The sequence below is a fragment of the Salmo salar genome, chromosome 16, assembly GCF_965601325.2.
Source record: "Salmo salar chromosome 16, fSalSal1, whole genome shotgun sequence".
NCBI lineage: Eukaryota > Metazoa > Chordata > Actinopteri > Salmoniformes > Salmonidae > Salmo > Salmo salar.
In genome coordinates this window covers 73,073,156-73,096,844 of record NC_138306.1, presented here as the reverse complement: position 1 = coordinate 73,096,844, position 23,689 = coordinate 73,073,156, and the positions used below count along the sequence as shown (strand labels likewise).

Here is a 23,689-nt window from a genome sequence, read left to right as displayed (position 1 = left end):
TGTGCACTGATTCAGTCAGTGTAATTGTGCATCCAATCTCTCTTTGCATCTCGTCCAACATCCCCGTCTCTCTCTCTCTCTCTCTCTTATAAGCAGCTTAAATCAGATTACAGTGGTTCAGAGACCCTCGTATAATGCTCCACCTCTGACGCTTTCTCTCCCCCACGCAGCCTCTCTCTCTCCCCCACGCAGCCTCTCTCTCTCTCCCCCACGCAGCCCCTCTCTCTCTCCCCCACGCAGCCCCTCTCTCTCTCCCCCACGCAGCCCCTCTCTCTCTCCCCCACGCAGCCCCTCTCTCCCCCCCCACGCAGCCCCTCTCTCCCCCCCACGCAGCCCCTCTCTCCCCCCCACGCAGCCCCTCTCTCCCCCCCACGCAGCCCCTCTCTCTCCCCCCCACGCAGCCTCTCTCTCCTTTTCAAACCATCAGACCAATCTATCAATCCCACACAGATAACACACACACACACACGGCAGAGAAGCACACTAGTCTCAATATGACACTTCAACCTCCTGTCGAGGGTTGGGATGGCAGTGTAATGCAGAGAACGCAGGAGGAGCTTTGTCTCGAGCCCAAAGTGTGTATCAATGTGGTAGCACGTGTTTAGTTCCATCCCAAGCAAACCCGTAATAAGACAACCCATGCCATGTCCAGCCCCAGGAATCATGTTGCATTGAGCAGTGCTACTGACCCACATGAGTGTGAGTGTGTGCATTTTTCAATGCCTGATCTCTACATGTGGGCGGTTCAACTCGATTGAAGTCCGCCCAGCTTTCAGCAGATACTGTACACACCCACTCTACTCCCACTCATAATCCTCAGTCTCCTGTGTCTGACTGTGATAAAGTGAGACTTGGCTGTAGTCGAACATGCTGCTCCACACACTAACACTATCAGACAGCAGCTGTGTGTGTACGTATGTAGGCTGTGTGTTCAAACTGAACACCGGAGCTTGGTTTACTTCAAATCAAAAGACAACTGATGCAGACATGGCACGTCACCATAGCAACAGCTGCCATAAGTGGCTCACTGACAATTTCACAATTCAGTACAGCATGAAAAAGCCTACTGTAACCTATGTCATGCCCATTTGTTTTCAACTTTTCTAATACTGTTGCTATATTTGAGGGCATACTAGCTCCCTCAGAAGTGCCATGTGAGGGTTGGGACGCTAATTGCAAGAGAAGGCCTACTGGGATCCAATGTGTTCTGTTGTCTGAAAGTGCACCCTTTTTTCTATAATATTTTAGACCAGTGTTACCCAACCCTGGTCCTCCAGTACCCCCAACAGTACACAGTTTTGTTGTAGCCCTTAAACACACCTCATTCATCTCATTGAGGGCTTGATGATTAGTTGTCAAGTTAAATCAGGTGCACTAATTCAACCATTGGGGGGGGGGGGGGGGGGGGGGGGACAACTGAAGACTGATTGTGGATCAGTGTCTAGGGGGACAACTTCAATCATGTGGAAATAAAAGAACATAAGTCCCTGTGTGGTGCATTTCTATCGGTCCCATCCACAAAACAGAAAACAAAAACAGACATACGCAAGACAGTGATGAGTCAACAACATCCCAAAGCAGATCAATAGATCCCATAGATAGACCAGGGGGTGGCCAAAACGCCGCATGCAGAGCTGGAGCTACCACAGGATTTTTTGCTGCTAATCAGCGGCTCACCGGGACCTTGATAAGCTGAATCAGGTGTGTTGGAGCAGGGCTGGTGCAAAAAGCCTGAATAATACTCGGTATCTCTCCTGGAGGAAGGTTGGCCACCCCTGTTCTAGATCAATATTCAGGATCACCACAACCCAAGAGCCATGCCACCCCTCACTTCACTTCACTTACCAACTGCTGCGCTGCATGTTGGTGGATTTCTGTCATAATAACAATGGTTTATCAATTAAGGTACTGTTAACAAAGTCATCATACCAACACCTGCTGCGTGAGCATCACCCAGGTTTGAAGTGTGCCAAAAATAGGTAGATCACACATCCTTTCAAGACTCTGGTGAGCCTGTCAGATTCCTCATATTCTATAGCACATGCAAATCTAAATTAACAACAACTGTTGGGAGAAAGCCACCCCAAGCAAAGGTCATACCCGGAGCGATATAGACACCGTTGTGGGGAATGGCAGGGTTGATGCTCAGGTGACAGGTCAAGACATTTTCTGTAAGGTCTGCGCAGATTATAGGGTCGTTATATTACATTGACCTGCCTGGTCTTGAGATTTTAAACCTTAGTGGTAGTGTTTCACACCTGTCCATGCATTGCAAATATCGGATCATCTGCGTAGAATTGGGCAGAGAATGTGTATCTCAAACGCAACCACATACACAGACGAACCAAATCCTGGCTGCCATCATCACCTGCATCGACTTGTCAAGCAGGGATGATACTCTCCCAGTAAGCGGCCCACACTAATTAGTAAACAGAAGGGGAATATATTTGGGCTGGGTAGCAAACAGAATAAGAAACCGTTTCTACTGCAACTAGTCAAATGCTAACTACGTTAATAAACAGTTGTACACTGGGTGCATTTAGTTAAGTCATTAACCAAGGTAAGTTATTACAACAGTAGATGAGACTGTAGGGTAGCTCAAATAGGCAGTATAACGTCAGCTGGGTTGTTGAGTCAACGGTAGAACACCAACATTTGTTTTAGCAAGCCACAAATTGGGTCATTATAATTCATGAATAACAAAGAGTTTAGCTAGTTACTATACTGTAGCTAATTTAGACTCGGCTAACCATAGCTACATGTAATGTAGTTAGCTAGCTTTGTTAGCGATTCAATTAGTTGCTAAAACTTGAACTTACTCAAGGCCCTATATCTAGCAACTACAACCTATTACTTTATTGTACGACAATGTTGCTGACACTGATACATTTAGCTAGGTTAACTTGTTGGCTAGATAGCTACTTTGATGCATTACCCATAAGTCGTTACAGACCTTTGCTCTTCCAGCATCTAGTTTCCTCTGTCGTTCATCTTCGTCCATGTCTTGGTTGCAACACAACCATTAAAGGTTAAAAGGACAAATGTCCTGAAATCGCTGATTATTCCACTAAAACCTTTCACTTTCTTGTGCCTCGGCTGCAAAATCTTTGGAACTGTCAATATGAAATTCAATATGGCCGCCATGTCGTTTTAGCACCGCCCTTATTAAGTTGCCTCCACTAATATGGCCAATCAACACACTCGGAGCGAATTTCCCAGCCAATGGAAATCATGCTCTCTAACTGTTTACACGCACGGTCAAAAACTCCCTCCCACATTCTACAGGTCCCTGACTGACAAGTTTGAAACCAATCAGAGGACTAAATTGTGAAGCTAAACTTTGATTGATAAGGAAACTAGCCAATACATATAGAGTTACAAAAATAGTCCACCCATACAAATCTTTTTTTAAACATGTGCGTGTTTTTGACTGGATCATTAGGCTTTTTAAACCAACTACTCCACATGCAAACGGCGCGATAAATGCCCGTGGGAAAGTAGTTAACCAGTAGCAGCATAGCTTTGTGTTTTCCCAAACTCAACTGTCAACTGATGTATCTTGACTACGGATTTAGTCCACTAACTACATATTAGAGCTCTTCATGGGTCCACCCGAACACGATTACCCGAGACCAGTTCCGGGTCCAAAATTCAAACGTGTGCAGGTTGGGTCCGGTTGAGTTGCATTTACACAGGCAGCACAATTCAGATATCTTTTCCTCTAATCTTTTCAGTGAGATCTTTTTCAGAGCTGATCTGATTTGTCAAAAGACCAGTTAGGGACAGATCGAAATGTACTGGGGGGAGTGGTGGTCCAAATAGGTAGGGTTGTCAAAGACATTTTTTTTTTTGCTTTGGGGAGGGTTGTGTGTTTTTTTTATTGGGCACATGGGAGGGTAGTGCGTTATTTCCCTGGTTTACACTTGCTCTTCTGCTCATACTTTCCCTATAAATAATGGTTAGACTTACTTTTGATGTTACCCTAATAAAGTTTAGAAATGTTTGTGAAGATTTGGTATGGTGTGGCTATTATTAAAAACCTCATGTAGTTTGTTAGGAAGGCTACATACATTAACCTGAGCTATATGCAACCCTTTCCTTATCAAGTGAAGATCAATAGAGCATGTATTGGTTATAGTTGAAGTTGTCATGATACACTACAACACACAAACTCAAATTGGAACATTAAATTAAAATAGCCAGGGAGTTACTCTAGAGTCCCGATACAATTGCCCGTTGATATAAAGTTTATCCATCATCATGGAGACTCGTTGATTCAGGCAACGTTTTTCCTTCATGATGGGATATAGTTTTTTTCTCCTTTCATTGATCTCGGTGGGGAAGTGATCATTCATTCCAAGATCAGTGTTTCTGAGTTCTCTGCCCATGTTCTTCGTCATTTCGTTTTGCTTCAATTTGTCAAAACATGTAATAATAGCCCGCGGCCTCTTTCCAGAGGCCTTACCTATTCTATGGACTCTGGAGAAAGTGACATTACGCACAACATCAGGGGGCAGTTTTAGTTGAGTTGACATAAAGTCTCGGACTGTGTCCTCACAGCCTCTGCTGTTGTCATTCTCCGGTATCCCTGAAAATATTAGATTGTCCCGCATTGATCGACACTGTACATCAAGCAAGGTTTCTTTAAGTTGTTTGTACTCCCTTTGTACCACCTCCACCTTGCTATGAATAGAGTCTACAGTACCTTTCAGCGCCGTGTTCTCTTTCCTTAGATCATCAATCTGACGTTGGCTGAATTCTAGACTAGCACATAATGCATTGATGTCCTCTCGTAATATATCAAGTTTGACAAGCCTTTCATTGATAGATTTTAACAAGTCAACATCCATATCAGTAAACCTCTCCCCACTCGCCATACGCGCCCTCATACATAGGGGATGGTTTGGTTCCATCGTTGATACGGTTGATACCTATTGGCCAACCTGGTTTTGGTTTGTTTTGTTGATTGGGTTGGTTGTCCTTATATGCAGTCCTTGTGTTGACAGCATATATTACTTTCTATTCTTATCCCAAACAATTTCACTGACCCTTTCTTTTACATTTCTTTAATTGCCTTACTGGGTTGTTCAAGAGAAATACACTGTTTTTGTCGGCTCAGATGGTAAACAGTAACCTAGGATCAAGACCAAAACCAGGAAAGGTAACCAAGCAGTAGGCGTGGCTTGGTTGACATAAACAGTTGTGTCCCTTAGTAACCAGGTAAGTGGTCTCAGTTTGGCGTAGAGACTGAGAGCTGATCGATAGGTGTGTGACATACGGCTAAAGAGCTACAGGAAAATTGGGGACGGGAGAGTGGGGGTGTGTACAGCAGCGACCCTCAGTCACTTATTGCTGTGTGTGTGTGTGTGTGTGTGTGTGTGTGTGTGTGTGTGTGGACAACTTCACAGTGTGGAGAAAGCAGTACTCTCAGAATGACTGATCCCATGCTTGACCAGATGACCAGACTCAAACTCAGGCTGCTGGAGAAGGTCATTGATTATTTGATTGATTGAGTTTTTAACGTTTTGGATATCAAATAATCATCTGATCATTTACTGTGATAGGCAGAAATGCCATGTTTTTAACTTATAAGTGTAACAAAGAGTAGTAAAAGAGAGAATATTTTCTGATGCTGTGAGTTCTGGCTGCACATGGCTTCTAGCTGACTACTGACTACTCACCTCCTGCTTGTCTTCATGTCCACAGAGACTGGAGAATGAGAGGGACAACAAGGACGGCAGAGCAGAATCTGCCCTATCCACCAGTAAGACTACAAAATGTTTGAAAATAAATATTGTAATGAAGCGTTGAAGTACAAGCAAACCCTGATTGTTCCTTTTTGTGTGTGTGTAAGCTTTCTGACGTTACTTTATTCCTAATTCTGATTGGCCAGGGAGTTTTGATGGACAGGCGGATGCGCTGCACAGCGTGCTCAGACGAAAAAAGGACCTGCTGCAAAGACTGAGGGTACGACATCATTATTATTAAGATATTTATCACCATCATTATCATCAAACTCACATGGTAATGTCTGTGTGCGTGTTGCCTGCAGGAGCAGCACATGTTGGAGGACCTGAGCAGACCTCACACACGGGGTGGGACAGGGAGACGGTACCGCCCAGACCTCCTCCCTCCTCCTGTCCCTCTGCCTCCTACTCCGGCCCCCATCCATATCTACCAGCCTGCCCTTGCACCCCCCGCGCCACAGCCCCCACGCATCATCCAGCAAATGGCGAGACAAAAATCCTTCTCTTTCTCTCCCTCTGTCTTTCTCTCCATCTATCTTCCTCTTGCTCTGCTTTTCCTCTTTCTCTCGTACACACAGACAGCTGATGCTATTTCTCTCTTGGTCTGTAGTTGCCCCAGCAGCCTACTACCTTCATACAGCAGTTACCACAGCAACAGCCCCTCATACAACAGATACCCCCTCCTCAGCCTTACCCTGCACCACGGTCTGGGAGCATCAAAGAAGGTAAACACACACACAAATGCAGCTACTGGTGTGTGTGTGTATGTGTATATAATGTTAATTTTTATGTGTGTGTGTTAGACATGGTGGAGCTGATGTTGATGCAGAATGCTCAGATGCATCAGATCATAATGCACAACATGATGCTGAAAGCAATACCTCCCACGGCCCTGTCACCACCTAACTCAGGACAGGTCAGTATCACACACACCCACATCATTTATGTCAAATCGTATTTGTCACAAGCGCCAAATACAACAGTTGTAGACCTTACCGTGAAATTCTTACTTACAAGCCCTTAACCAACAATATAGTTCAAGAAATAGAGTTAAGAAAATATTTACTAAATAAAATAAAAAATAAAATAAAAAGTGACAGAATAAAATAATAATGAGGCTATATAAAGGGGGTACCGGTGCCGAGTCAATGTGCAGGGGTACAGGTTAGAAGAGGTCATTTGTACATGTAGGTAGGGGTAAAGTGACTATGCATAAATAATAAACAGTGTGTAACAGCAGTGTAAAAACAAAGGGGGGGGGGGTCAATGTAAATAGTCCCGATTGCCATTTGATGATTAATTGTTCAGCAGTCTTATGGTTCCTGTCACCCACATACCAAAGATCATGCCTTTTTGGAATTCATAACATCTTATATTTGTTACTTTGTTTTCATCTTGATGTTGACCTCATCCAGGATGTTGTTGTGAGGTCAGCGGTCAAACCAAGAGGAAACGCCGTCCACCACCATCACTATGGCCCCCAGGCCCAAATGCTACCTCCCATTGGCTATCCCATGTGGCCCTCGATGACATCATCGCTACCTGAAGGGCAGGGCGGGCATCATATGCCGTCCGTGCAGCATGTGACCGGCCCCATCACGCTGCCCCCACTCAACTTGTATTAGCCTAGCCCTGAACAATATTCCCTAACCCCTATCTTGAGATATTGTCTTGTGTGAGCATTTCATATTTCAAAATATATACAGATAGATGATTGATTGTAAATGTAAAATGTATACATTGATATTATGTTTGATAAGCATCATTTCGGTATAGCCAAATATAATGGTTGAATGGAGAATTTGCTTCTTGGCACTGGCAACATGTTGTAAATTCAAATGTGTTGGCCTACTATGATTCGTGGTTGCAAAAGAGTGTGCAAATGACAAAGGTCTGTAAACATGCATCAGGACTTCAAAATAAATAAAACAAGATTTGCAAACACGCTTCTTGATCCGTTTTATTCTGTATTTAATCCAAATCACAAAACTCTCCATCTATCAAACCTTGCTTCTTGATCTGTTTTATTCTGTAGTTAATCCAAAACTCTCCATCTATCAAACCTTGCTTCTTGATCTGTTTTATTCTGTAGTTAATCCAAAACTCTCCATCTCTCCTTGATCAGTTTTATTCTGTAGTTAATCCAAAACTCTCCATCTCTCCTTGATCAGTTTTATTCTGTATTTAATCCAAAACTCTCCATCTGTCCTTGCTTCTTGATCTGTTTTATTCTGTAGTTAATCAAAAACTCTTCATCTGTCAAACCTTGCTTCTTGGCACTGACCCACACCACAAGTAGAAGTCATACAGTACTCAAAACTAACTTAAGTTATTCTTACAGCAAATGCAAAAATAAAAACATCAGATTAGTTAGGAAATCAAATAATCTCATAATCCAAAACAAAGTCGCTCGCATTCATTGTCCAACCGTCATTTCTAAAAGTCACGTATGACATATTAGTCAAATGATCCATGAATTATTTTAACTCCCTGAAGTCCGTCCAAACACACCCACTGCATGCACATGAAACAAACATAATTATAGTATGATTAACATGATCAACTCTGGTGCAGAGGCATGATGGGATACAGAGAAAACACTTGGACTCTTTCCCATGTAAGGAAAATGGCGAGAGGGTGAGACCACTAAGTGAAGATGAAGTTAGGAGGGAAAGAAAGGTAGAGCGAGAGAGGGCGCAACAGAGAGGTAGAGAAATGAGGTAGGGGGGACTATTCCGGACTGAGCTGAATTGTGGCTCGTCCATGTTAAGGCATGGATATAAACCCACTAACTCTTATTAGAAATATAGGTGTATATATTATCTATAATCTACTGGTACATATCTATACTTCTGTGGTGTGTACCATTGCAAACTAGTCAGCAGATACTGTAAATACATACCAATATATATGTAATACACCCAGTACTATGAGTGGAAAAACTGTTTCCTATTGGATCTCATGTAGAAATACTGTTTCCTATTGGACCTCATGTAGAAATACTGTTTCCTATTGGATCTCATGTAGAAATACTGTTTCCTATTGGATCTCATGTAGAAATACTGGTTCCTATTGGATCTCATGTAGAAATACTGGTTCCTATTGGATCTCATGTAGAAATACTGGTTCCTATTGGATCTCATGTAGAAATACTGGTTCCTATTGAAACTCATGTAGAAATACTGGTTCCTATTGGATCTCATGTAGAAATACTGGTTCCTATTGGATCTCATGTAGAAATACTGGTTCCTATTGGATCATGTAGAGGGGAGAAGGGATCCAGATGTAGTGACAGAGAGATGGAAGGAGAGTCAGAGACTGCAGTCTGTATAGCGAACCAGTAAGTCATCCCACCACCAGACCTACACTAGCAGAAGATAGCAGATGTATGGGGGGGGGTCAAGCTGTGTGAACACATTATCAAAAATGTTTGGCACACAAACAGACGTCCAGAAGATAGTTCATGATGTTGAGCGATGCCACGGTGAGAAAGTCTGTGTGTGCGCGCATGTGTACTGTATGTGTTTGTTTGTGTGTGTGTGTGTAAGGCGAGGCTATCTGAACACCCCCACGTTGATTGACAGGGCCACCTCTGGCTTCCTGGCCTTGACTGGCCCCGTCTTCTTCTCTGGTCCCACCCCTTGGTTGGTCTCAACTTCAGCCCCCGCACCCTGCCCTCTACAGGAGTAAAGAGGAAATAGTATCAATGTAAACTGTAGACATTTAGTTATTTATAATAACTTTGTAACTATAAATACACTTTCTTGTAAAGCTAATGTCATACACGAAAAGCAGCGTCAACACTGTGACCTGAGTCTCATTGGATCTTTTAAGAAGCCCCACCCTTTCCTGCGTTGCTCCTTCTCTTCCCTCAACCTCTGCTCATCCTGTTGGGTGCTAAAGTCCCGGTTATTGTCAATCAACAGGTTCTGTCCAATCAGAAAACACCATGTTACTGTCAAAGTATTATCCAATCAGAAAACCATGTCACATTCAATAAGCAAGTCCTGTCCAATTAAATCAGAGGAGGCTGGAACGCAACCAATACGATGAACCACAGAGCTGCGTTTGTTACCTTGACACCGATGATGTCACCGTCTTTAAGGTGGAAAGGCGCTCCAAGCAGAGACTCCGCCTTTTTCTTCTTCTTCCGTTTGGACACCTGCTGGCTCTGTGTGCACGCATCATCAACAAGAGCCAGGAAGAGTCATAAATAAACCATAGGAGAGTGACAACAAAACATCAGGCTCCCTCCCTCCACATCTCTTACCCAGTTGGAGAAAGTCTCCCAGGTGTGTGTGTGTGGCTGGTGCTTGGCCAGTAGCAGGGAGTCAGGAGAGAGGCCGTATGTTGAGGCCAGGGCAGAGCGTAGCGATCTGGGGGAAGGGTCTCGAGAAGCATCCCAGACCAGGTCCTCTGGAGGGTAGTAACCCCTCTCCCCTGGCACCCCCATCTGGACACGCAGCAACACCTCCTTAGGACTGGGGGAAGGGGGAATGGGGCAATAAGATGGTGGGAGAGGAACAGAAGAGCGAGGGATAACAACAGATCCAGAAATCATGTTTCCGATATCTGCTTAACTGACCAATGAGAGTAGAATAACCCCAGGCTTACCCAAGATCCTCTTCTCTCAGTAGCTGCTGCACACAAAACTCCACCCCACTGCACAACTTCAACTTCCTGTGAACAGATACTTGTTGTTGAGAAAAGGGATGAGAGGAGAGAGAAGTGTGTGTGTGTGTGTGTGTGTGTGTGTGTGTGTGTGTGTGTACCTGAGTGTGTGTTGTTGTCCTCTGAGGATACGGGTTAGTCTCTGTCCCTCCAGCTGCCACACACGCAGAAACGCAGGAGTGGGCACACACACATACTGCAGCGCCGGCAGTGTCAGCACCTAACACACAGAGTATTAACACACATACAGCATGGACATACACATGCTAGAAGGAGCAGTATCAACACACACACACACTACCTGAGTCTTCAGCTCCTCCAGTGTAGCCTCCTCTGAGATCTCCACCTGTCCCACAGTCCTCAGCTCCACCATGGCCCCGCCAACTAAACACACACACACATTTTAACCAGTGGACATAGTTTCATACCTTCATACCTAGTTTCACACTGTGTGTGTGTGTCTCACCTGCAGTCATGACCTCCAACCTCTGACCCCCCGTGGACCCCTCGGCTGTGCCGTTGACCTCTGTTTCCATGGAGACCACGGGATTGGTTCTCGGCTCCACATACAGCCAGACTAACATCTTCAGAAAACCCTGAGAGGGGGGGGGAGGGGGGACACTTGAGAGAGGGAATACGTGTCTGTAGAGAGTGAATGGGGTTGTAAGAGAACAGGAAGTTGAGTGTACCTTGGGAGGAAGTCGTCCCTCAGTAATCACCAGAGCGTCTCCATGACTCATCTTCAGCTCTGAGAGAGGCGCCTCCTGGGGAAGAAACGAGAGGGAGAGATTGTGGCAGTGAGTGAAAAAGAGAGCGGAAAATGTATCCCACTTCTTGATTTTGCTTAAGCAATAATTTATTCGAACCCAGGGATTATCGTGACAATAACACCCAACTATGGTCTGTTCTTAAGCCCGACGCGGAGGTACGAGGAAACATCCCTTTGCAGGGTGTTATTCACGATCATCCCCGGGTTCGAGTGCCCTTACTGCTTTAACAAAACAATTGCCAACATATAAAAAAAGATTAACAACCTGTTTTCATAAACATGGGTACATTTGTTTTATTTCATCCTTCCACCAGACAATATAGTCAGAGCAAAAGCCAGTCGTTAGTTCTGAGATTCTGCAGTTGTCAGCCAAGCAGGCTGGTCGTCTATTCTATTAACATGGTTGTCAGCCAAGCAGACTGGTTGTCTATTCTATTAACATGGTTGTCAGCCAAGCGGGCTGGTCGTCTATTCTATTAACATGGTTGTCAGCCAAGCAGGCTGGTCGTCTATTCTATTAACATGGTTGTCAGCCAAGCAGACTGGTCGTCTATTCTATTGACATGGTTGTCAGCCAAGCAGGCTGGTCGTCTATTCTATTAACATGGTTGTCAGCCAAGCAGACTGGTTGTCTATTCTATTAACATGGTTGTCAGCCAAGCGGGCTGGTCGTCTATTCTATTAACATGGTTGTCAGCCAAGCAGGCTGGTCGTCTATTCTATTAACATGGTTGTCAGCCAAGCAGACTGGTCGTCTATTCTATTGACATGGTTGTCAGCCAAGCAGACTGGTCGTCTATTCTATTGACATGGTTGTCAGCCAAGCAGGCTGGTCGTCTATTCTATAAACATGGTTGTCAGCCAAGCAGGATGGTCGTCTATTCTATAAACATGGTTGTCAGCCAAGCAGGCTGGTCGTCTATTCTATTAACATGGTTGTCAGCCAAGCAGACTGGTCGTCTATTCTATTGACATGGTTGTCAGCCAAGCAGACTGGTTGTCTATTCTATTGACATGGTTGTCAGCCAAGCAGGCTGGCCGTCTATTCTATAAACATGGTTGTCAGCCAAGCAGGCTGGTCGTCTATTCTATTAACATGGTTGTCAGCCAAGCAGACTGGTCGTCTATTCTATTGACATGGTTGTCAGCCAAGCAGACTGGTTGTCTATTCTATTGACATGGTTGTCAGCCAAGCAGGCTGGCCGTCTATTCTATAAACATGGTTGTCAGCCAAGCAGGCTGGTCGTCTATTCTATTAACATGGTTGTCAGCCAAGCGGACTGGTCGTCTATTCTAATGGCATGGTTGTCAGCCAAGCAGGCTGGCCGTCTATTCTATAAACATGGTTGTCAGCCAAGCAGGCTGGTCGTCTATTCTATTAACATGGTCGTCAGCCAAGCAGGATGGTCGTCTATTCTATTAACATGGTTGTCAGCCAAGCAGGCTGGTCGTCTATTCTATTAACATGGTTGTCAGCCAAGCAGGCTGGTCGTCTATTCTATTCACATGGTTGTCAGCCAAGCAGGATGGTCGTCTATTCTATTCACATGGTTGTCAGCCAAGCAGGATGGTCGTCTATTCTATTAACATGGTTGTCAGCCAAGCAGGATGGCCGTCTATTCTATTGGCATGGTCGTCAGCCAAGCAGGCTGGTCGTCTATTCTATTAACATGGTTGTCAGCCAAGCAGGCTGGCTGTCTATTCTATTGGCATGGTCGTCAGCTAAGCAGGCTGGTCGTCTATTCTATTGGCATGGTCGTCAGCTAAGCAGGCTGGTCGTCTATTCTATTGGCATGGCGGGCTGGTCATCCGTTCTAAGCAAAACACTTTTTGCTATGCAAGTTGGTTACTTCTCCTTTGCCAACTACTCAATTAAAGCAAACTCACAATCACGACCAGCAGCTGAACCTACAGCAAACTATGTGCATTTTTGTTTGTTTTACCTTTATTTCTATTGCCATTTCTTTGGATATATCCATTATAATAGTCTCCTCTGGACACGATCATTCTCTATGGCACGGGGGAGGTAGCAAAAAAAACCTGCAACATTGTTGCACAGGTCAGCGCGGCAGGCGACAAGGTTTAGACAAACCTCAACTGTTGCCCACCAATTGCTAAGATGTAAGCATGGGGAAATCCTGTCGAGACATTTCTTTCCAGGGGAGTTTATTAATTGCCTGGCTGGGCTGTGGGACCCTGAAGGAGCATTGATCATTCAATTGAAAACTGTTAACAGGCATTACCCGGGGGATCATCGTGAATAACTCCCTGTATCAACCAATCAGCATCCAAACAACCCGTTATATAATTCTGGTTACTGACCTCATCCATCAAAGCCTCTCCCACCTCCTCACACCAGTCCAGCCTCCTTAGATGCCAACTGTCCCCTGTACACACACACACACACACACACTATTAACCCACACCATTACCCCTACACCATTAACACAAATGCACACACAGGGGAGAAGGGACACACTCTATAATCTAGTAGTTTTACCTTCAAGTCTTGCTGACTCCAACATTTTCTTGAGACACTACAATAGAATGTATAGATAGGATTAGCACTCATTAGCAGAGAAGCAGATACACTGTCTGACAGAGAGACAGACACAGGCAGGCAGACCGACCAGCAGACCAAATGATAGGCAGTCAGTCCCCACCTGTTTAACCGTGCTGGACTGCTCTATAATGATTTCCCCCTCCAAGCAAGAGGAGGGTGCTGTCCCCACACTGAAGTACAGGAACAGCTGTGTGTCTTTGGGGGCCGTTCCAGGACAGAGGGACAGGGAGGTCATCAGCCTAACCCCAGCGTCACGAACACTCAGCTCCTCACACACTGTGGGAGGCAACACACACACACGACAGGGCTTGACATTCAGGTACATTTGCCAGTGGCACACCGGGCCATTTCCAACTGAAAGCTACTGGCCCCCCAAAAAAAAATATCGAGATCAGGTGATTTTATCTTTAGTTTGCGGGTTGAGCAAGTTACCCGATAACACTACCCTCCACACAGAAATAATGACATTTTACTTGACAATATCACATTTACATTGATTGATTGGAGGGAAAAATAATACTTTGCGTAATCTCAAAAAGGGTGTTACCGTTAGCGATTTTGAACAGTCAGCAGGCTACAGTAGTAGGGCCAATAACATCTGGTTTATCTTTAGCTACAGTTTGTTTTCTCAGTGACTGAGTTATCACTATCAAAATCACACTTTTTAAAATGATTTATAGAAAAACAACATCAATTGGATGTTCCAAGTCCACAACAAATGCTTAAACCACATCTGGAGACCACTTTTAAGGTCTGGGAATAATCACAAATAGGCCTACAGCGTAGTCAACACTTAACTGGGAAGGTTATGGGAAGACTTTAGAAACGTTCATTCAAACAGAGCATGATGACGAAACTGTGCATTGCAAAGATTTAACCACGACTTTAACCACGAACCAAACATCGTAAATACCTGTTTTACATACCCATTGTTGCCTTATAATATCTACCAGTTGAAACATCTTTCCTACATACCCTACCAGCAGCCCTACTACTGTCCTTCTGTGTGCTGCTCCGCGTGACAACCAGTGGCGAGCTGCTCTTTCTTGCTGCCTGACAGACGAACTAGTCTGTGTGTGTGTGATAATCTGCATAACGAACTAACAGCTTTGGGAATTTGTCTGTTTTTTTTCAACAATTATATACAGCCAGGACTGTAAATATCATTATTACAATATTTCTTTGGGGGGGGGCCCATTGTTGTGGAGGATTGACTGGCCCGGAGGGCTTCCAAAACCTCCCCGGGCCAGCAGGTAGCCCTGTATGTCGAGCCCTGCATCAATACATAAACACAGTTAGGACAAAGTAAGAGATGCATGTGTTCATGTGTGAGGGTCATTGGGGGTTACAGTACCTGGGGGCAGGAGTTTCCCTGTACGGTCCACCTGCCTCAGACAGCATGCCACACCTGGACAGAGATACACACACCAGTGAAGAGACAACAAACACATATCTATGATAATAATACCAGCTGCTGCTATTAGGAGTGGTAATAATAACAGTATCTGACCTGCTAGCTGCTGCTATTAGGAGTGGTAATAATAACACTATCTGACCTGCTAGCTGCTGCTATTAGGAGTGGTAATAATAACAGTATCTGACCTGCTAGCTGCTGCTATTAGGAGTGGTAATAATAACAGTATCTGACCTGCTGCTATTAGGAGTGGTAATAATAACACTATCTGACCTGCTGCTATTAGGAGTGGTAATAATAACAGTATCTGACCTGCTGCTATTAGGAGTGGTAATAATAACACTATCTGACCTGCTAGCTGCTGCTATTAGGAGTGGTAATAATAACAGTATCTGACCTGCTAGCTGCTGCTATTAGGAGTGGTAATAATAACAGTATCTGACCTGCTGCTATTAGGAGTGGTAATAATAACAGTATCTGACCTGCTAGCTGCTGCTATTAGGAGTGGTAATAATAACAGTATCTGACCTGCTGCTATTAGGAGTGGTAATAATAACAGTATCTGACCTGCTAGCTGCTGCTATTAGGAGTGGTAATAATAACAGTATCTGACCTGCTGCTATTAGGAGTGGTAATAATAACACTATCTGACCTGCTGCTATTAGGAGTGGTAATAATAACAGTATCTGACCTGCTGCTATTAGGAGTGGTAATAATAACACTATCTGACCTGCTGCTATTAGGAGTGGTAATAATAACACTATCTGACCTGCTGCTATTAGGAGTGGTAATAATAACAGTATCTGACCTGCTGCTATTAGGAGTGGTAATAATAACACTATCTGACCTGCTGCTATTAGGAGTGGTAATAATAACAGTATCTGACCTGCTGCTATTAGGAGTGGTAATAATAACAGTATCTGACCTGCTGCTATTAGGAGTGGTAATAATAACACTATCTGACCTGCTGCTATTAGGAGTGGTAATAATAACACTATCTGACCTGCTGCTATTAGGAGTGGTAATAATAACAGTATCTGACCTGCTGCTATTAGGAGTGGTAATAATAACACTATCTGACCTGCTAGCTGCTGCTATTAGGAGTGGTAATAATAACACTATCTGACCTGCTAGCTGCTGCTATTAGGAGTGGTAATAATAACACTATCTGACCTGCTGCTATTAGGAGTGGTAATAATAACAGTATCTGACCTGCTGCTATTAGGAGTGGTAATAATAACAGTATCTGACCTGCTAGCTGCTGCTATTAGGAGTGGTAATAATAACAGTATCTGACCTGCTAGCTGCTGCTATTAGGAGTGGTAATAATAACACTATCTGACCTGCTAGCTGCTCCTGTAGCTGCAGCTCCACTATGGCCCTCTGTTTCACCTCACACAGTAGCTAGAAAAGAACACCCACCCACACATTAACATACTAAACACACACACATTAATATACTAAACACACCCACACATTAACATACTAAACACACACACATTAATATACTAAACACACCCACACATTAACATACTAAACACACACACATTAATATACTAAACACACCCACACATTAACATACTAAACACACACACATTAATATACTAAACACACCCACACATTAACATACTAAACACACACACATTAATATACTAAACACACCCACACATTAACATACTAAACACACACACGCATTTATATACTAAACACACACACGCATTAATATACTAAACACACACACATTAATATACTAAACACACACACACATTAATATACTAAACACACCCACACATTAACATACTAAACACACACACATGAATATACTAAACACACCCACACATTAACATACTAAACACACACACATTAATATACTAAACACACACACGCATTTATATACTAAACACACACACGCATTAATATACTAAACACACACAGATTAATATACTAAACACACACACAGATTAATATACTAAACACACACACAGATTAATATACTAAACACACACACGCATTAATATACTAAACACACACGCATTAATATACTAAACACACACACGCATTAATATACTAAACACACACACATTAATATACTAAACACACACACGCATTAATATACTAAACACACACGCATTAATATACTAAACACACACACGCATTAATATACTAAACACACACACGCATTAATATACTAAACACACACACATTAATATACTAAACACACACACGCATTAATATACTAAACACACACGCATTAATATACTAAACACACACACATTAATATACTAAACACACACACGCATTTATATACTAAACACACACACGCATTAATATACTAAACACACACACATTAATATACTAAACACACACACATTAATATACTAAACACACACACATTAATATACTAAACACACACACATTAATATACTAAACACACACACATTAATATACTAAACACACACACATTAATATACTAAACACACACACATTAATATACTAAACACACACACACACACACACACACACACATTAATATACTAAACACACACACACACACACACACACACACACACACACACACACACACACACACACACACACACACACACACACATTAATATACTAAACACACACACACAAATATAGTAAACACACACACAAATATACTAAACACACATTCACACTTGCTAGCTCACCATGTTTCCAGAGGCAGGGACCTTTGCCCTCATCCTCTCCTCCTCTTCCTCCCCCTCTCCTCTTCTTCTTCTTCTCTCTGGTCGGTATTCCACCTGAAGCCAGCGACAGTCTGATGGTGTTGTCACGGTTACCATATCACCCCTCACACTGAACACACTGGGGGAGAGAGACATTACACACACAGCTATAGCAAACACACCAACTACACCTCATGTCTGTCACTCACTTACGCAGACTGACACACTGCCGCACACACACACACACACACACACCACGCTGCCCACCTGCTGTCCTGTGTCTGTGGCTCCAGCACCAGCAGTGCATCTCCATCCTTCAAGGCCAGCTCCTTCAGGGTCCTCTGCATGTCTCCAGGAGGGAAAACCCTCCACCCGCTGGCCCCTCCTCCCTCCCCTCCTCCCCTCTTCTCCTGACACAGGAGGCTCTCCTGTGTCTCCCCTAATGCCTCCCTCACCTCTCCTAGAGTCACCCGCCCAGCGAACCCCCTCGACTCCTTCGACAGCCCCGAACCTCCTTCCTCTCCCCCCTCCTCATCCCCTCCCTCCCCCTCTTCTCCCAGAGCGGGGCGAACCACGGTCAGCAGCATTGGTTCCCACTCGGCTCCTGTTTGGACAGTCGCCCCACAAACCTGAGGAAATAAAGGGGATATGATATGACAGCCGTTCTGGTTCTAGGACGTCCAGTAGCAGTGTGTACAACGGTGGATTGTGTTGATTCGAGGGTCTCCTCACCTCTCTGCCGTTCCACACAAACAGATCAGTGCCGGTCAAGATGCCTGCACTGTAGAGGGACACCTCATCATCTGAAACACACGTACAAAAGTTCAGTATGAACTCTCACAGAATGCACATGTTGCAAAAGTGTGTGTGTGTCTCACCTGTGAGAGTGTTGTAGAGGTGAAGGCCGGCTGGCAGACTTCTGGCCACAGTCAGAGCCATATCCCCCTCCCAGAGATCCTGCGTCTGAACACACACACACACACACACACACACACACTGATTTGAGCTTTTTGCTCAGTGCCATGGCGTCATTAAGGAAGTGAGTTAATGAGTTGGAGTGATGACGTCACCTGGTAGATGATCATTCGCAAGTCTCCTACGGTCCTGCGGAGGTCGAAGGTGAGGTTGGTGGCCTCTTTCTGCTCTATGCTGATTGGCTTAAGAGCTCCGTTCTCCAACCTATAGCGCGGCGCTAGGTGGAGACGCAGCTCAACACTGTTATTGCTGGCCTCAAACTCCTCCCTATAGCAGAGTACACACACACAAACACACACACACACACACACGGGTAGCCAAAAAACATCAGCAAAATATAACAAAATACAGTGTGTGTGTGTGTGTGTGTGCGCGCACACGTGAGTACCGTCTCTGTTGTAGTCTTCTGTTCTCCTCTTCAGCCATCTCCAAGAGGTGAGGGGGAACCTTATACCCAGGATTCCTCAGGGCTGCCAGGGGGAAAACCTCATTTTAAAGACTGTATACGTGTGCGTTTTCACGTCTCTCCGTCACAACCTCTCTTTCTCTCCCACTCGCATCAAGTTTGGATGTGGCTCTCCTTTTCCTGCGCTCGCTCACTCTCTCCCTTTCCTTCTTACACCTCTCTCCCACACACCCAAACACCCACCCACACACAAACACCCACACACCTCCAGAAGGCCTGCGTAGCAGTGTCTTCCTATAGAACAGCATGTAGGCACTCTCCTTTCCCTGGTACATTTTCTCTACGTCTCTCTCATGGATCGACGTCACTGTGGAGTCATTCAGATCAAACCAGTGGCTGCCCTGTGGAGAGATGGAGAGAGGAAGAAAGAGAGAGACAGGAAAGAGATTTAAACCTAACCAATTGCAGCATCAACATAGCAGACACACCATCATTAAAGCAGAACCATGAGAGGTCTAACTAGTGTACCTGTGGTTCTGGTGCCGTCTCCAGTCCTAGTTCTGGTTGGGGGTTGGCTGTGTTGTTTTGGACTGGGTCTGGGGAAGAGCTAGGGCCAGGGGTTGGGTGGGCTGGGCTGGAGGGCTGGGTCACCGGGCTAGGGGGGTTGGCTTTCAGGGCCACCCGAGTGCCGTTATTGACCAACACAAACACATCACTGTGGTTCTGGAGGAACTGCAGAGGGAGAGAGGAGGCGAGAGGGAGATGAGTGGAAGGATAACGTGTGGAACGATGTAGAGGAGATAAGGAAAGGTAAGCGTTTATGTGACGTTGTGGAGCTCTTGGGGGAAGCCCATCAGTCATGTCCTACCTTGCCTATTGGGCCGTGGAGTTTCCTGTACTTCTTGCTCCAGGAAGAACCGATCTTGTCCATCAGTCTCTGGCCCAGCTGGTCCAGCAGCACGCTCCTGCTCTCCTCCTACAGGCCAGGAGGGGAACAACACCACATTAAGATCAGTCACTGGACCTACTGACGATGTTGCCCGTGGTGCTCTCGTTCCATCGGGTTAAACCAGCACGCTTCGCGTTACCTGGGCTATTATGGAGGAGAGTACAGATAGAGGGTCGTCTTTCTCCGGCTCAGGATACACTCTCACTTCCTTCTTCTTCTGAACCTTGGGTTTGGAATCCTCCTCCTGATACAAACGCACGCGCGTAAAGAAAAAGACACACACAAACACACACTTCGCTATTAGCACATTTAGTGACATACTCTAAGCCTCGATTGTCTACTATGCAATTGTTGTTCTCTCCTCCTCCCTCCCGCTCTCTCTCACCGGCGGCTCCCACAAGCCGAGGTGGTCCATGTCTTTGATGTAGACGTGGTAATGGCCGCCATAGCATCCTCCCTTATGGATGATGACAGAGAAGAGTTCATAGGAGTACTCCGAGTCCTCGTCTTCAGTCTGGGAGAGAGGGTGACATAGGATAGTCATTAGGCCTTATAATGCGACGTAACATATTCTTAAATGGTTTGACATTGTTTTAACTAAGTCACGTAGAGTACACACAGAGTAGGTGGCAGTGAAGCAATGCAGATCAATGTGGGTGGAGGTTGTACCTGTTCACAGAAGGGCCTGAGGTTGACGGTGAGAGGGAAGGTGTAGCGACCAGTCTCCTTGTAACGCTCGCACCTGGCAAAGTCAAAGTTAAACCTCAACAGAGACACTGTCAGGAAGGGAGGGAGCTTCCTCAGCTTGGCAGACTGCAGAGGGGAGAGAGAGAGAAAAAAAAAGTGGGCGCAAGGGAGAGAGAGTTCTGGAGTCAGTACCAATTCTAGAATAAACAAGTACAATTTAAATCCATGCCAATACTCCTACTAACCTTAGCAGCTGTGACTAGCTGGTCACACTGGCCACAGCGGTAGAGGTTACTGCCTTCAAACATCTCCTCTTCCACAAACATGTCCCAGAGCGCCCCCTCCAGGCCACACACGCCACGTACACACACTGTCAGGTCCAGGAAGTCCTCCTGAGAGGGAAAGAGAGAGCCAAGAGAAAGAGGTGTAAGCAACACAAAGATACACACATGTACCAGTTTTATCTCAATCTCTTCATTCAAAGACTCAATCATGGACACTCTTACTGACAGTTGTGGCTGCTTTGCGTGATGTATCGTTGTCTCTACCTTCTTGTCTGTGCCCACTAATGTTTGTACCCTGTTTTGAGCTGCTACCATGTTGTGCTGCTGCAATGTTGTTGTCATGTGCTGCTACCATGTTGTGTTGCTACAATGTTGTTGTCATGTGCTGCTACCATGTTGTGTTGCTACAATGTTGTTGTCATGTGCTGCTACCATGCTGTGTAGTCATGTTTTGCTGCCATGTTGTCTTGTCGTCTTAGGTCTCTCTTTATGTAGTGTTGTCTCTCTTGTCGTGGTGTGTTTTGTCCTATATTTTTAATCCCAGCCCCAGTAGGAAGCCTTTTGCCTTATGTAAATAAGAATTTGTTCTTAACTGACTTGCCTAGTTAAATAATGGTTAAATAAATAAAAACCTGTCTCTGGCTGATGTTGCCACACTCTTTGCAGAGGATGCTGTTGACAGTGGTGCCATGGTAGAGGCGCTGGATGAACGCACTACCGCTGGTGTCCACCAGGGAGTGCTCCAGGGCACTGAACAGAATCCTGTTCAACTCCTGCACATCATGTTGCCTGCTCTCCTACGGGAGATGTTAAGAGAGTGGTAAGCAAAATACTGTAGGAGAAAGCGATGTAGCATTATATAAAGCAAGCCTTATTCTCTAGTTTAGTGCCTGCGTCACGCACACCGCCATTCATACACACACTCGTTCACATGCTCGTGTTAACACACACTACCTCGCTGTTGTTCCAGCCGAAGCTGTCAGTGAGATCAGCAGTAGAGGCACTCTGTTGGTCCACCAAGAGTAGACGAGCAAACAGCCTCTGGAGCTCCAGTGGAATAACCCTGACCTGAGGGACAGAGTTAATGTACTACTCAAACACACCAATACAAATAAAGACATGCACACAGTGAGGAACACACACACTTCCATGGTTGGTTCCTTACCTTGGCCTCTGGATTGTCTTTGTCCTCCAGGCAGCCCAATTCCTTTGGACCCAGACTGAACAGCTCCTCTACACACACACACACACACACACACACACACACACACACACACACACACACACACACACACACACACACACACACACACACACACACACACACACACACACACACACACCACACACGGTATTGCAAATACAGTATGAACCAAAGACAGAACACCAAGTGACCTGACTTGACCTCTCACCTCTGAACTCCGGGGTGAAGAGCAGGGTCTGGAGCAGGGAGTTGAGGTAGCACGTCCCTCCCTGGTTTTTAATCCCGCTGAGATTCACTCTTCCCCGGGGTGGAGGTGGCTCCCCTTCCCCCTTTACAACTCTACCTCCTGAGGGAGCCAGAGAAAATCCCTCCTCCTCTTCCTCGAAAAGACTCCCAAACATGGCTGGGCTTGCGTCTGTTTCTCTCTTTCCTGTGAAACGCACCTACAGGGGACTGAATTGAATGTCTAATTGTGTTCACGATCGCGTAGCTAGCTAACTAATAACACCTCTTGCTATCTCATCTTGGTCTTGCCTAGCTCTCTGTTGATAGTAGTGGGACTGACTCTGAAATAAGACGACTTTACAGGGGTAAACATAGCTATGAATAGATAACTAGTGTGTTCCCGTATAGTGCTCGAGTTATAGCAATTATTGTAGCAGGTTAACCAACAAGCTATACAATCATTGCCCTTACAACACGAGTTAATTTAGTGTGAACTGAGTTTACAACAGCTAAATTCGGACCGGTGACAGACAGTTATCCTACCTGGCTATCTGACTCGTTAGCTATCAAGCAAAACGTGTTTCAGCGTTCCTGACGCAAATAGAGCTTTAACTCCAGAAATCTCGTAATGCTTTTTTGTTAAGTTATAATCGAAGCCAAACTCTGTCTACATTCCTCTGTTTTAAATAAGAGAAAAAACGATAAAAGGTAAATAAAAACACCATTGATGAACAGTGCGCAGCCATAATGTCCTAAAGCCAAAGGGTAGAGTGGGGCATTGTGGTAGTTGTAGTGTTGTTTTAAAATCACAGGTTGGCACCTCGGCTGAATAAACTACATGTCCACTAAGTCTTCTCTTCGATTTTGCAAGAGCGTCAAGCCTCATGTAGTTTTTATAACATGGCTTGTCTGTCATCCGGTGGATGTCTCAAACACACACAACAGATATATCTGAACTGAAATGTGATGTATTTTCTGCTGGCATTCTTTAAAGAAGGTTCATACGTGGCTACAAACCTGCTGGTCTTTTAACCACCTGTTCAGTTTTTGAGTAAAGGCACTGACACTAGCCACACATTTTAAA

At 44.9% G+C, this 23,689-nt stretch overlaps 3 protein-coding genes across 8 annotated transcripts in view; 1 reads left to right on the top strand and 2 right to left on the bottom strand.

Moving 5' to 3' along the window:
* Positions 1 to 3,115, bottom strand: part of LOC106574571 (pericentrin) — a 47,392-nt gene extending 44,277 nt beyond the window's left edge. For all 6 annotated transcript variants that reach the window (XR_014380964.1, XM_082962884.1, XM_082962885.1 and 3 more), the window contains exon 1: positions 2,954 to 3,115. Coding sequence is in view for 5 of the 6 variants with exons in the window: in XM_082962884.1 (XP_082819010.1) it covers positions 2,954 to 3,001 (48 nt within the window). In the remaining variant the exon portion in view is untranslated. The remainder of the gene's footprint in view (positions 1 to 2,953) is intronic.
* A 1,227-nt stretch (positions 3,116 to 4,342) lies between these two features.
* Positions 4,343 to 7,693, top strand: c16h21orf58 (chromosome 16 C21orf58 homolog). The gene is made up of 7 exons (XM_082962883.1): positions 4,343 to 5,489; positions 5,707 to 5,764; positions 5,894 to 5,967; positions 6,053 to 6,232; positions 6,358 to 6,472; positions 6,551 to 6,663; positions 7,163 to 7,693. The coding sequence occupies exons 1-7, from the start codon at positions 5,433 to 5,435 to the stop codon at positions 7,370 to 7,372; spliced, it is 807 nt and encodes a 268-aa protein (XP_082819009.1). The 5' UTR covers positions 4,343 to 5,432; the 3' UTR covers positions 7,373 to 7,693.
* Positions 7,690 to 23,371, bottom strand: LOC106574527 (ubiquitin carboxyl-terminal hydrolase 40). The gene is made up of 31 exons (XM_045697685.2): positions 22,589 to 23,371; positions 22,342 to 22,409; positions 22,131 to 22,244; positions 21,809 to 21,973; positions 21,138 to 21,284; positions 20,875 to 21,018; positions 20,591 to 20,719; positions 20,345 to 20,449; positions 20,125 to 20,232; positions 19,785 to 19,988; positions 19,522 to 19,657; positions 19,239 to 19,320; positions 18,946 to 19,117; positions 18,754 to 18,838; positions 18,608 to 18,678; positions 18,143 to 18,504; positions 17,858 to 18,014; positions 16,508 to 16,568; positions 15,105 to 15,158; positions 13,851 to 14,026; positions 13,688 to 13,724; positions 13,510 to 13,574; positions 11,108 to 11,182; positions 10,885 to 11,014; positions 10,720 to 10,802; positions 10,520 to 10,638; positions 10,362 to 10,427; positions 10,018 to 10,228; positions 9,823 to 9,918; positions 9,591 to 9,676; positions 7,690 to 9,425 (listed from the first exon to the last, which is right to left on the bottom strand). Exons 1-31 carry the CDS (start codon positions 22,779 to 22,781, stop codon positions 9,302 to 9,304), a joined length of 3,825 nt encoding a protein of 1,274 aa, XP_045553641.2. The 5' UTR covers positions 22,782 to 23,371; the 3' UTR covers positions 7,690 to 9,301.
* Between the last annotated feature and the right edge of the window lie 318 nt (positions 23,372 to 23,689).

Excerpts from the sequence above, each read along its gene's own strand:
- c16h21orf58 (XM_082962883.1), top strand. The coding sequence starts at position 5,433 with ATGACTGATCCCATGCTTGACCAGATGACCAGACTCAAACTCAGGCTG. Across the intron at positions 5,765-5,893 it reads AGAATCTGCCCTATCCACCA|GGAGTTTTGATGGACAGGCG; the intron begins GTAAGACTACAA and ends CTGATTGGCCAG. Across the intron at positions 6,473-6,550 it reads GTCTGGGAGCATCAAAGAAG|ACATGGTGGAGCTGATGTTG; the intron begins GTAAACACACAC and ends TGTGTGTGTTAG.
- LOC106574527 (XM_045697685.2), bottom strand. The coding sequence starts at position 22,781 with ATGTTTGGGAGTCTTTTCGAGGAAGAGGAGGAGGGATTTTCTCTGGCT. Across the intron at positions 21,974-22,130 it reads TCGGCTGGAACAACAGCGAG|GAGAGCAGGCAACATGATGT; the intron begins GTAGTGTGTGTT and ends CATCTCCCGTAG. Across the intron at positions 20,233-20,344 it reads TCTCCTCCATAATAGCCCAG|GAGGAGAGCAGGAGCGTGCT; the intron begins GTAACGCGAAGC and ends CCTGGCCTGTAG.